Source organism: Paramormyrops kingsleyae, chromosome 12 (assembly GCF_048594095.1).
Source record: "Paramormyrops kingsleyae isolate MSU_618 chromosome 12, PKINGS_0.4, whole genome shotgun sequence".
NCBI lineage: Eukaryota > Metazoa > Chordata > Actinopteri > Osteoglossiformes > Mormyridae > Paramormyrops > Paramormyrops kingsleyae.
This window is the reverse complement of record NC_132808.1, coordinates 9,807,987-9,822,177: the sequence shown is the minus strand read 5'-3', so window position 1 is coordinate 9,822,177 and position 14,191 is coordinate 9,807,987. Positions and strand designations below refer to the sequence as shown.

General features: G+C 44.5%; 1 protein-coding gene across 3 annotated transcripts in view; it reads right to left on the bottom strand.

Annotated features, from left to right (window-relative positions):
• Positions 1–14,191, bottom strand: part of LOC111841540 (uncharacterized) — a 178,217-nt gene that overhangs the window by 5,894 nt on the left and 158,132 nt on the right. The window contains exons 16-20 of one of the 3 annotated variants that reach the window (XM_072718644.1): positions 11,971–12,063; positions 11,702–11,797; positions 11,112–11,130; positions 10,801–10,855; positions 5,406–7,677 (exon numbers count right to left, since the gene is read on the bottom strand). In XM_072718644.1, the coding sequence (XP_072574745.1) occupies positions 7,663–7,677; positions 10,801–10,855; positions 11,112–11,130; positions 11,702–11,797; positions 11,971–12,063 (278 nt within the window). In that variant the 3' untranslated portion in view covers positions 5,406–7,662. Of the gene's footprint in view, positions 1–5,405; positions 7,678–10,800; positions 10,856–11,111; positions 11,131–11,701; positions 11,798–11,970; positions 12,503–14,191 lie in introns of those variants that run through there. The other 2 variants (XM_072718643.1, XR_011994028.1) reach the window with 2 other exon arrangements.

Genomic DNA, 14,191 nt, shown 5'->3' with positions numbered 1-14,191 from the left:
GCGACGGCAGTCGCGGGCGTGGCTGCAGTGCCGACAGGCGATCCGAGCTGGACCGAGGAGACGGGCGGGGCCGGCGAGCGGTCCGCAGGGGCCGCCGTAAGCAGCGCGGCAGCATCAGCAGGGGGAGCTGCGGGCGTGGCTGCTGGTGAGCAGGACAGGACGGGCAGGTCAGGCGAGCAGGGCAGGACGGGCAGGTCAGGCGAGCAGGGCAGGACGGGCAGGTCAGGCGAGCAGGGCAGGACGGGCAGGTCAGGCGAGCAGGGCAAGCGACCAGCAGGGGCCGCCCCAGCGAATACCTCGGGCAGAGTGGCGACGGCCGGAGCTGCAGGGGGCGCGTCAGCAGACACCTGGGGCGTGAGTCCAGCAGGGGGCACAACCGCGGCCACCTCAGACAGTTCAGGTGCCGGCAGGACAGGCGAGACAGGCAGTGCCGCTGGCCAAGCGGCAGCAGCTGCATTAGCAGCAGCAGGCGGTGCCGCGGGCATAGCAGCGGCAGCAGCAGCAGGCGGTGCCGCGGACAGAGCGGCGGCAGTAGCAGCTGGTGCTGCAGGCGGTGCCGCGGGCAGAGCGGCGGCAGCAGCAGCAGGCGGTGCCGCGAGCAGAGCGGCGGCAGTAGCAGCTGGTGCTGCAGGCGGTGCCGCGGGCAGGGCGGCGGCAGCAGCAGGCAAGCGGGTCGCTTCAGCTGCAGCAGGCGTAGCGGCGACAGCGGGCACTGTCACCTCATAGCCAGCAGGGGGAGCTGGTGAGGCGGACAGGGCAGACGAGACTGGTGAGGCCGGCATGGTGGTGGCAGCGGGCAACGCCGACTCGTGGCCAGCAGAGGGCACCTCAGGAACCTCGGGGGGAGCTGCAGGCGCCTCAGGAACTTCGGGGGGAGCTGCAGGCGCCTCAGGAACCTCGGGGGGCGCTGCAGCCTCAGGAACCACGGGGGGCACTGCAGCCTCAGGAACCACGGGGGGCTTTGCCCGCGTCCGAAATCGCGGAACCAGCGGGACAGCGTCCCTCATGGACCTTGCCCCTTTAAGGGCCAGGCGCGTCCCGAAGAAGGGGCCAGCAGCTGGCTCAGGCAGAGAAGCGGCGGGCAGACGGGCTACGGACGTAACTGTGGCCACCTCAGGAGGGTCAGGCGCCGGCAGGACAGGCGGGTCAGGCAGGACAGGCGGTGCTGCTGACCAGGCTGCAGCGGGCGGTGCCGCGGGCAGAGCGGCGGAGGCTGCAGCGAGCGGTGCCGCGGGCAGAGCGGCGGAGGCTGCAGCGGGCGGTGCCGCGGGCAGAGCGGCAGCAGCAGCAGGCGGTGCAGCAGGCGGTGCCGCGGGCAGATCGGCGGCGGCGGCAGGCAGCGCAGCCGCGGGCAGATCGGCGGCGGCAGCAGCAGCAGGCAGCGCAGCCGCGGGCAGGTCGGTGGCGGCAGCAGCAGGCGGTGCCGCGGGCAGAGCGGCGACAGCAGCAGCGGCAGCAGGCGGTGCCGCGGGCAGAGCGGCGGCAGTAGCAGCTGGTGCTGCAGGCGGTGCCGCGGGCAGGGCGGCGGCAGCAGCAGCAGGCGGTGCCGCGGGCAGAGCGGCGGCAGTAGCAGCTGGTGCTGCAGGCGGTGCCGCGGGCAGGGCGGCGGCAGGAACAGCAGGCACTGCAGGCAGATCCATAACAGGCGCCAGGGTTGGCGCCGGGAGTGCAGGTGCTGCCCCTTTTAGGGCCTTGGGGATCCGGGGAATGGCGTCCCAAACGGCCCTGGCCCCCCTATTAAACAGGCGTGCCGCCCGGAAGTCATAAGCCGCCAAGGGTGGCGGCATCTCATCGGCGGGGCTGGCGAGGGGTACCGGCAAAATGGAAGCGGTGATGACGCTTGGGGTGACGGCAGCGGAGAGAGAGCAAGCCCTCAGAAAGATCGCCGGTTCTTCTGCCTGCTTTCTCCCCTTGCGCCTCCTCCGGCTGGGCTTGGTGGGTCGAGTTGAGGCTGTCGCGGAGAGGGTGAGTGGCTGAAGCCGCCTCTCCGTTATCAGCTCGTACACCTGCCGGAGATTGTCGCGTACGTCTGCGAAGACGTGCGCTTCCGTGAGCGGGGTGACCTCTTCCAGGAGGGTCCCGCTCCGGCTGGCTAAGTCCCGTGCCACAGGATCCTCCTGGATCTCTGGTTGGGACAGCCAGTAAAGTACCTCCTGGAGCAGATCGAGGCGTTGGTCCTCGATCCGCGGAGGCACGTTGGCGAGATCTGTCATTCTGTTAGGGCTGTGGGGCAGGCGAGCAGGAAAGCAGGCAAGCGGAGCCGTGACGTCGGACGAACAGGGTTTTAATGTTAAGACGATGGCTGACAGGCACAAACACCAAGACAATACAATGACAGATCTGGGGAAGACAGACTGAGACTCGGACTAAATACAAAAGACTAGGCAGAAATAACAGGACACAGATGATCACAATTGGTAATCACACGAGGTAACGAGGTGGGCGTGGCACACATCGGGATCGAACGGAGCGGATCGTGACACCATGTGCTGACAGTGTGCTTTAAGCATTAAACAATGGGGGACAATGCGCACCATGTAACTTTCATATGTGTTTTTATACGTATTTATTAATACGGCACTGTGTCAATTAACCACCAGTACCTGTAAACAACACAGCTGCACTGTTAAAAAAAATTGTAATTTTAAAGAAAATAACTGTAATTTTTTACAGTAGTTTCTCTTTTTTTGAAAGCTGTCTGCAAAGTTCTGTAAAATTACAGAAATTATCCCTGAATTAATAAACCAACCTTTATTTTACGCATAACGCCAGTAATGAAAAATTACACGTATTTCACATTTTTAAAAGGAAAAATACTGTTTAATTTATACTTTATGTTTCCCACTCTCAAATTATGTACAAATTTATGTAAAATCACAACATTTAACTGTAATTTAAAAAGTAATTCATAATTTAAAGATTTATGACCATACTAAAAATGTAGCATTTTTCTTTGTAATTTTGAGGTAAATCCTATTAGTTTTACATTACTTTGACATTTAACTTCTAAGTACAATGTTTTTTTAAATTACTTTTAAAAAGATTATCCAGAATGGAATTGCACAGGTGAGGCAGCAACAGCCCCTCACGTTTATGTAGATCATCAGCTCCATGTCTTCCAAAAGCATGAATTAGTAAATATAGAGGACTGATATACTCAGCATCCATGCATGTGTTAGTCCACCCCCCCACAATCTCAAAAAATGAGACCACATCATCACTTTTTTTCTGTTCATATCCTTTGCATATTGTGTATGTCTATGTAAAATGTATAGGTTGCTATTCTTTATATGCACTAAAGAAAGGTATTACATAATATTGGCATAAAATGCCAACTTTCCTCATGTTTGTTGCGCCCCACCTGTCTGGTCTCTTCCCCACTAGTGGTGCCCGCCCCACACTTTGAGAGGCAAGGAGCTTATACCATTGTAGTAAACATTATGAATCTGGCTGGCACAGCATTTGACAGAAAAATAGGGAGTATATCAATGGCTGATCTATGTAGTTAAGTGTAATCCATATGGCATTCAGTGTTTCCCCTACACTGTAAAAAAAAAAAAAAATCATAAAATAACGATAAAATGACTGGCAGCAGCGGCTGCCAAACATAAACTGTAAAATTACAGTAAAATGTTTTATTTCAAATGAAGTGCAAAAACATTAAATTTACAAAAAATGTCCTTTATTCTTTTGCATAAAAACACTGTTATTTTACAGCTTTTCTTAATATTATTATGATCAAATACCTTGATTAAAAGGGCAGTTCTACCTTGTAAAAAAAATCCATCAAAAAACAGAAAATGTACTGGCAGAAAATTACCAGCACATTTTCCGTTAAGTTAACGGACTCTTCCTTCAAGTCTCAAGGAAAATATTGTAAATGAAGTTTTCCACAGTTTGTTGTTCCAAGGAATATTTCTTAACTAATAGTTTATTTTAATTTTTAATATTTCATTCTGCCAATGCAGAATTGTTTGTTTAATAAATGGTGTTGTTCACAAAACTACAAAAAGTAATTTCATAATATAGTAATTCATTACATTCATTATTTTTCATGCCTCAAAGGTCCATAAACATGCAACTGTCTAGCTGAAACTAGATTTGAACCAGCAACCTGTGGATTACAAGACCAAATACTTAGGCTACTGAAACACACACTTTCACTGACTTAAGTTGTAACTTTTCAAGTGGAATGAATTGCAACATAATTTAGCAGGACTGAAAGAAGGTGAGAGCTCCCCTAGTGGCTATGGGAGTGCATTTCCATAGAGCTGATATTATGTGTGGCAGCCTCATTGCTTTTAGATCACAAGTTGGGATAGAAGAACGAATCAAATCAATTTGCTCATTTAATATTTAATTTTTTTATTAGGCTTGATTTTTGGAAGCCCATATTTTGAAACCCACCGCAACTGAAAATGGAATGCCACAGATATTAGTCTCTCCCATGTATTATTAGATACGAAATATCCTGCAGTGATAGCTCTTAGGCTGGAGGTTTATATCAGCAATCTTAATTAATTAGTATTGTTGGTTTAAACCCTGTGAATACCAGAAGCAATTCTGCTCTGTTTGGTCCTTGAGCAATTTCTCTGCTTTGGGTGAGATGTCAATCATCATCCAGCCTTGTAGGGAAATTCAACATACAGAAATGAATGGGGGTCAGTGGCAGGATTAACAGTCCAGCCACTAGAAATAAGCCTGCACTCATCCATAGGGATGAGTATTGTGCTTGAGATTCTCCAGCTGAGATGGAGTATAAAAATATTGTGTTTTTTTTTTCACTTTATAATCTGTGTCAATGAGCACTGCCTTGCTTGAAATGCTTTTTCCGCCAGTACATTTTGTTTTTTGATGGATTTTTTTTTACAGTGCATGTATCTATTCCAGCGCTTCATCCAATACCAGGAAACCGTGGGTTTTAATCTTTAAGCTCCTCCGTTACAGCGACAGAAATCTCACTTTGAAAGTTACTTTGAATGGTCAGGTTAGACTCCTGCATTCCCCAGACGAGGCTCGCCAGTTCTGCGATTCATTACCTCAGGTTCATGGGTCAGACTGATTTGAATGTTGTACACTGCCTTAGGTCAGCATGCATACTTCGGATCTTTGGGGAAAGATTCTCTCTAAAAGTAACTCTTTTTTTAACCTTCAGACTATAGGGGTCATACTATCTATATATGTGTATAAGAGGCGATGTTATATTTCTCGATGTTTGTAGTTTATTTGGGCTTCTGTCTGCACTCTCAACGCATGGGAGCCATTACTGATGTCACTAATTTTAAGTGGCGATTATGGCAGACTTAGGCTTGTTCTTTGCCTTGTCTGCATAAGAGATTCTGTTCTTCATAGCTCAGCACTGTCTGTTTCCGGGGGGAGTGGGGGGGGGGGGGGGGGGGTGTTGGTATACATCTGTGGGTTTCTCGTGTTGTTCATGTACACTTCCCTTTACCTTACTCAGCGTATCAAGCTCTAAATAGTCATGACTGACTTAAATGTTTTAAGCTGGAATGTAAATGGTTTAAATGGTTCCCATAAACGTACATGCTGTTGGATTTGTTAAGGAGGAAGAAAATCAATCTATCTCTAATGCAAGAAACTCATTTAAAGAAGGATTATGTCCACAGGTGCAACAATTAATTTTATAAAGTGGTTTCATGCTTATCTGCCACTAATAAGACCAAGCGTGTTATTATTTTGATTTGGAGGAATTTAAATATTAATATTCTGGAGCATGGCGATGACACCGATGGTAGAATAGCCCACATTGCGGTATTAGTCGAAAATAGGGAGTTGGCCTTTATTTCTGTAAATGCGCCTTCTATGTATGATCCATATTTCTTCCCCGTTCTAATGAGTTATCTTAAACTATCTGACTGTGAAGTAGTGATGGGTGCGGACATGAATGCTGCTATGTCACACGAGCTGGACAGATCGGGGGACAGTGAGACTCATTCCCAGACCCTCTCCTCAGATTATCTTAAGCACTGTATGTCTTCTCTTTCATTAGTATATTCATGGCATCTATTTAATTACATTAGCAAATGCATAGAGGACGTTACTGTGTCCAAAAGTGTCACCACGAGAGCCAAAGACAAGCCCTGGTTCAATGCAAAAGTTCATGCACGACTAAAAGAGAGAGATGCTGCTTTCAGAACGGGGGACAGAGCTGCTCTCAGAACTGCTATGGCCAACCTCTCTTGCGCCATCTGACAAGCAAAGCGCGATTATGCACAGAAGATTCAGAGCCACTTCCACAACACTAAAGACGTGCAGCTTATGGCAGCGCATTCAGGCTGTCACTCAATACAAGCCTGCACCAAGCAGCAGTGATGGGGACGCCACACTGCCTGAGGAACTGAACGAGTTTTATGCATCTCCAATCACTGACCAGGTCATCTGCCTGCCCACAGCCAATATGAGAAGAACTTTAACAAAAGTTAACCCACGGAAGGCTGCTGGACCGGACAACATTCCGGGTCGCGTGCTCAGAGACTGTGCTGATCAGCTGGCTGAGGTCTTCGCAGACATCTTCAACACATCACTGAGCCAGATGATCATCCCAACGTGCTTCAAGTCCACCACCATCATTCCAGTGCCAAAGAAACCTTCAGTGACCTGCCTAAATGACTTCCACCCTGTTGCACCAACCCCCGTCATCATGAAGTGCTTTGAAAGATTTGTCATGGCACACATCAAAAGCAGCCTCCCCCGCTCACTGGACCCGCTACAGTTTGCATATCGGTCAAACAGGTCGACTGAAGATGCCATATCCTCTGCCCTTCACCTCTCTCTATCTCACCTGGAGAAAAGAGACACTTTTGTCAGAATGCTGTTCATAGATTTCAGTTCAGCATTTAACACTATCATCCCCCAAAGGCTGAGCAGGAAAGTGAGCGAGCTGGGACTGAGCACCTCTCTGTGTAACTGGATCCTGGGCTTTCTGTTAGAAAGGCCTCAGTCTGTCCGTATCGGCAACAACAATTCCAGCACCATCAGACTGAGCACAGGCACGCCACAGGGGTGTGTCCTCTCTCCACTACTGTTCACTCTGATGACCCACGACTGCACTGCCATGCACAACTCAAACCACATCATTAAGTTTGTTGATGACACGACTGTACAGTAGTTGGGCTCATCAGCCACAACAACGAATCAGCATACAGAGATGAGGTTCAGCAGCTGGATGTCTGGTGCTGTGAGAACAACCTGTCACTGAATGTGGGCAAGACAAAGGAAATGATTGTCGACTTCAGGAGCCAATCAGCACCAACGGCTCTCCGGTAGAGACAGTAAAGAACACCAAATTTCTGGGAGTACACATCTCAGACGACCTCAACTGGACCAGCAACATCAACTCCATCACCACAAAGGCTCAGCAACGTCTTCATTTCCTGAGATGACTGAAGCGGGCCTACTTACCTCCCCCCATCCTTACCGTGTTCTACAGGGGCACCATAGAGAGCGTCCTGACCAGCTGCATCTCTGTCTGGTTTGACAGTGCCAGTGCTGCTGACAGGAAGAGCCTGCAGAGGACTGTCAAAGCGGCTAGGAACATCATTGGAACATCTCTCCCCTCACTGCAGGAGATCTTCCATAAGTGCTGTATTAGAAAGGCCTCCTGCATCGTGCAGGACTCCTCCCACCCCTCACATGGACTCTTCATGCTGCTCCCATCTGGCAGACGATACCGCAGCATCAAAGCTTTTTCCCACATGCCATCAGACTCATTAACATGCTGCCTGTCCTCCCACTCCTAACCACACACAACTGAACTGTGAATGTGACTTTACTTTACTTGCATTTATGCACTTTACACATCACATTGCACAAACATATTCATGCCAAACTGCATTTACAAACTGCCTAGTTACTTTACTTTCTTCTGTCAGAATATTCATATTTATATTGAAACTACTGCTATTTAGTTGCACAATAATGCTATTCAGTAGCACAACTACATTCCAGCATTGCAATTACAATTTTTCTACTTGTCTGCCACTGTAATATTTGCACATTCTGAATACCTCCTATAACTAAATTGTACAAATTTTTTCTTAATATAAGTACGGAAGCATATTACTGGCATGACATAAAAAAATTTAAATTCTCACTATCACGTTATAACGTGAAAACATCACATTAAAATGACAAATCGTATCACGTGATAACGTGAAAATATCACGTTATGACGTGAAACCGTATCACATAAAAACGTGAAAACCTTACGTCATAAAGTGAAACCGTATCACGTCATAGCATGAAAATATTACGATATAACGAGAAAACCTATCCTGATAGGATTAAAAGTCAAATTGATCAGGGGTGGTGTTATGCTGAAAAAGGCATCCCATTGGATTTTGCATTTCTGCAGCTTCTATCATCAAGTACATGAGAAATAATTCCCCTCACCGACTTCATTACATTTGCACTGACCCCAGCATGAAGCACGTTTTCTTAATACAATTTGGAGACAAGTGTCACCTGAGCTATGTGGTGCAACACTATTTACACTATGTTAGCCATATACTGTGTGTGTATATATATATATATATATATATATATACAGTATAAACACACACACACATTATTTTTGCCATAGATTAGAATGAGACCCAGATGTTTTAAAAAGATTGACAATTATTTTTTTCGTGAAAAGAACTGCTACTGTGCATCTGATACACACTTACAATGTAACAAGCGCTTTAATTTCCAAGTTCATGTGTGCTGTTTTGAACTTTTCAATCAATATTAACAGGCATTTCACAGCCTGTTAAGTAACAAACCGTTTTCAGATCCGTGACTTATTTCATTAGTTTTATGCTGTATATCTGTACTTTAAGAAAATACAATGACATATTGAATGATAAAGGTTTAAGAACATTTCAGGATATTAGGGCTCAATACAATGTTCCTGCTACCTAATTCTATATATATATGTACTGTACGTATCAAATCGGCTCTGCACTCTTATGGTGCTCCTTTAGACTCAGAACTACCTCTCCATCCACTCCAAAAACTATTAGATTGTGGTAATTAAAATGGTTCTTGTTCTGCGTCTCATATTTATTCTTTTCTTCTTAAATCATCATACAAGCCTCTTGGTGTCGTAGCGATGTGGTCAAAAGACCTGGCATGCGGGGCAGAGGATATTCTGTCTCATCGCACTTGGGAGACAGTTTCTGTGTCTTCTAGGAATCCTAACCACCAAATGATACATTGGAAGCTTGTTCATAGAATTTATTTAACTCCACTGAAACAATTTTATATGAATATTTCCTCATCTCCAAACTGTAATCTCTGTTCTCCTGGGGTATTAGGGTCTTTTTTGCTTTGTCCTTTCTTTCCGGGACCAACTAGCTACTGATACATCTTTTCTAATAGGCAGGGATATACTATTAACCCCCCATCTGTTTTTTCTGAATGATTTTTCGAACTGGATTTTTACTCCTTTTCAAAAGAACCTTCTCCTTACTGCTTTTACAGCAGCTAAGAGATTATTGGTTTGTCGTTGGTACCCTCCTCACTCAATGGGCAGACACTCTTAGTTTGCTGGATATTATTTCCATGGAACTTTCAACAGCTCGTATGCAAGAAGCTACCTTCAGAACCATCACTAGGTAGAGACTTGCTTATGCCAAAGTTAAGGAACTAATTGACTTCCGCTGACTCTTGCTGCATGAATGTATTTATTTATTTTTTCTATCTGATTTTATTCTTTCTTTGGAGTTTTCTCTTTGTTTGTACATGTTGCATATGTTTGTTTACTGAGCAGATGTTTGTTTTTGGATAGAAGGGGTGGGTATGAAAAGTTGTTATCTGTTTATCTATCTTATAAGTTTTACTGTTTTTGTTATTGTACTGACAAATAAAAACAGTTGTTAACAAAAAAAAAAACAGTGCACTGGTTTGCAGGGACTGAATTGTCCACACAGAAGCGAGTGTAGACTGTGATACAGTTGCTGAGTCTCTCAGTTTCCTCCTTGTAAGACTCATAGAGTTTGTCCCAGTACTTTCCTCATGGTCCTGGTGGTAGCTGGCAGCTGTTAAATTACTGGTTTATAGGTTGGGGTAAGTATTGTGGTCAGAGATGCCCCGGGGTGGCAGAGAGATGGACTTGTCTCCTTATTATTGTACATAAGTGCAGGGTCCTGGTGCACAAACTGAAAGGTTTGTGAGGATGGAGGAGAGTGAACCATGACAGAAATCACCATAAATGGCAATAAAAGCCGTGTGGTGGTGATTTTGCTAACCATGGAACATATTTTCTCCATGGTTACTTTAGTGTCTGCCAACTGGGGTATGGACACGGCCAAAACAGTGCTGTGGCATGTAATACAGCTTAAAAAAGTATGAGAACATTCCTGTTCCACACCATGATAGTCATAAAAAGGTATTTTAAAAAGATACAGAGAGAACTGTAAACTTACGACACACAAATAACAAAGAAAACAAGCAAACAAACACATGGGAGCTGTTGCAGCAGGCAGCCAGACAGGGCAGCACTGGAAGTGACTACATTACAGTGCTATATGACCACCTTCCATACCATGTGTAACAACATGGGACCATGAACATGGAGAATGTACTGACATGTTCCTGTGTGCTGGAGTCATAATAAGGGCTCTTCCTCTAACTCAACAGCCTCTATACTTACAGGGAAGGAGGAAGAGCACAAGGAACACAGATCTGCTTCAGAAACAATTATGTATAATAATCTGAGGGAAGATGGTCAGACTGATGTAGAGAAACAGGTCCCAGGACAGCAGCCAGGGGGGCAGATGTATCTTGTGCACCTACCTGGTCTGGCTCAGGATCTTGGTGTCTCTCAACCAAACCCAACTGTTCTTTTGTTCTAAGGAAAAACAGTTATTACAGTTTTTGTCAGAATATCACATTGTAAGTACAGTGATTTATGAGTATCTTACCAATTCCTACTACCACCTTAAATTTAGGTAATTCTAGAGTTGGATCATAGAGTTGAACTGTGATGAACTGTTGGAACATTTTAATAGTTAACATCTCACACCTCCCAGCTTGGGCTCTGTGTCATTTGCATGGATGGAGTTTCTTTACATTAATTACATTTTATCAGAAAAATGTCTACTTACTTTTCTTTTTTGGCCAACCCTATAATTAAAGAAAGATTCAATTAACAGTGTTGGAGTTCAAAATACTAAAACACCAATAGGAGCTTATTGTAGCTGCCAGGTTACATGTAATGAGTAATGATGATGTGTAATGAGAACTAATGATTACTTGTATATTTATAATGATTACTTGTATATTTATAATAATGATTACTGAGAGTGGCCGTTTTCTGTATTACATAGACACATGTGCTGCATCACTTAGGATGTTTATACAGTATCATCTCCCTTCCTTTGTAATAGTCAGGCTCCCCATTACAGCCTCAGTGCCCCCTACTGGCAGGAGGCCATTACAGTCCTACACCACTGAAACAGCATCATAATGGAAGAGCAATAAAGCTCAAAAGAATTAAAGCAGCAGTGATATGAAATGTTAGATATTGAGCCAAACCATACAGTGAATAAATGACAATGTGGTTACAAATGTAATATTCATCCAGATTAAGTGCTGAGCATGTGGAGACTGGAAAGCTGCAAACATGCTGGAAAAGTCCCAGTACACATATTCAGCCTTTATGGTAAATTATGCATCATATCTCTGTTATACTTACAGTATGCAGACATCTGAATAACAAGCCAGCTAAAGAGGAAGACAGACCCAGAAATCAGGACAATTAGTCGTAGATCCAATGGCTGTTTTCCTGTGTCTGAAATGACATCATCACAACAATCACTGAGAGCTGAGGTCAGTAAATGAGCAGTAAGTGACAGATATTAAACCACAGGAATCTATATTTTTCCTATAGGGTTTGTACAATTTAGCTGTATGGTTAAGTTTACATAGTAAAAGTAAAACATCTCAAATTTATAGTGTATTTACCTGCTTTGAGTTTTAATGCTACAGCCAGAGCAACAGAATTCAGGAGAGGGAGACCAAAAGTCCCTGAGAAATATACATATTTACGGGGTTTGGCTGAAAGGTAGAGAGAAGCATCAGTCATACAGCTACATACAGCACTGTGATGAAGTATTTGCCCTGATTCCCCCTATCTTTAACATCCATAACACTTCAATGTGTCTGATAACAAAACAAATGTAGTATAGTACAAAGAACATTCTAAGTTCACAACACAGTTTTTAAATGATCATTTGATTTACTGAAGGAAGGAAAAAAAACCTAAAAATAAAATAAAAAAACAAACAAATATTCCCCAACACCCATATCACCTGTGTCACAAAGTAAGTTCCCCCCTTTGGCATCGCTGTGGAGAAATGTTGACGCACTCTTCTCTACAGGATTGCTTCAATTCAGCCACATTGGGGGGTTTTCAAATATAAACTGCCCATTTAAGGTCCCGCCCCAATATCTCAATAAGGTTCAAGTCAGTACTGTGACTAGGCCTCTGCAAAACCTTAATTTTGTTCTTTCTTTTTCCGGCCATTCAGAGGTGGACTTGCTGTTGAGCTTCAGGTCACACACTGATGATGGACATTCTCCTTCAGTACTTTCTGGCAAACAGCTGAATTCATGCTTCCCTCAGTTACAGCAAGTCACCCAGGCCGTGCAGCAGCAAAGCATCCCCACAGCATCACTCTCCCTCCACCATGTCTGACTGTGGCCATGATGTTCTTTGTGTGGAAGCTGTTAGCTTTACTCCAGATGTAGCAGGACCCATGTCTTCCAAATAGCTCCACTTCTGACTCATCAGGCCACAGAACATCCTCCCAAAAGTGATGGGGGTAATCGAGGTGCTTTTTGGCGAATGTTAGACAAGCCTCCATGTTCCTCTTATTTAGCTGTGGTTTCTCCTTGCATCTCTCCCATGGACACCATTATCGCCCAGTGTGTTTATAATCATGGGATCGGACATTAACTGATCTGAGAGAGACCCGCAGTTCCTTAGATCTTTATCTCTGGTCTGCTGTAGCTTCCCTGATGAGGTTTCTTGGTGTTCTTGGAGCAATTCTGCTAAGCTGGCCACTCCTGGGCAGATCTACCATGGTTTTCTCCATTTGGAGATGATGACTCTCATGGTGATTCATTGCACTCCAAGGGTTTTAGAGAGTGTTTTGTACCCCTTTCCTGACTGATATATCTCAGTGATTTTCTATCTCAGGTTTTCAGAAAGCTCTTCTAATTGAGGCATGGTCTGCTGCTTCTTGAGACCCTTATCCAGCTCCTCATTGCTGCAATGGTTCTATTTAAGTGATGTGTAGGTTCATCAGGGCTGGCAGCAATCAAGCTTGGGTGTGTCTAGTTTAATTTAACCCATTATCATTTAGATTTGGTTTATTAGTTGATTGAGTGACCAATAACTTTGTCACAGCACTATATATACAGTCAAACAGCCATTGGGTTTTTTCATTAAAACATTTGCAATACTCTGTTTACAACATAAAAAAATAAATCATAATATTTTATTTAAAGTATAAAACAGTATTCATCAAACAAAATATTTAAACAACTTTTCAATAAGTGTTTAAAAATAATTTTAATAAAAACAAATACGTACCAAGGAAATGTTCCCGCTCCCAGAATCGAAACAGCAATGTGACAGTCAGAATGTAGATGAACACAAACTCGCAGATCTTTACAGGTCGTCCTGTGGTCAGAATTAGTTGCAATTAATTTCAGTTTCTAATACAACAAAGGTTATTAATGAAATAAAAAGCTTCTTGTCCCTCTAAAATCAGTAAATACATACAAAGTAAAAAGTATGTGAACCCTTTGGAATTATCTGGTTTTCTGCATGAATTGGTTATAAAAAGTCATCTGATCTTTATGTAAGTCACTTAAACCAATAACACACACAAAAAAAATACTTTTTCATGTCTTTATTATACAAATGCGTTCAATGTTCACAGTGGTGGTGGAAACAGTCAGTGAACCTTTGGTTGACCCTCCTTTGGCAGCAATGACCTCAACCAGGGGCTTCCTGTAACTGCAGATCAGACCTGCAGATCATGTGGGGGGTGGGGGGGCTTTAGCACATTCTTCCCTGCAGAACGGCCATATCCTTTGGTTGTCTTCTGTGTATGGTTCTCTGCAAGTCATTCCACAGCATCTAATTAGGACTAAGATATGGGCTCTGACTGGGTCA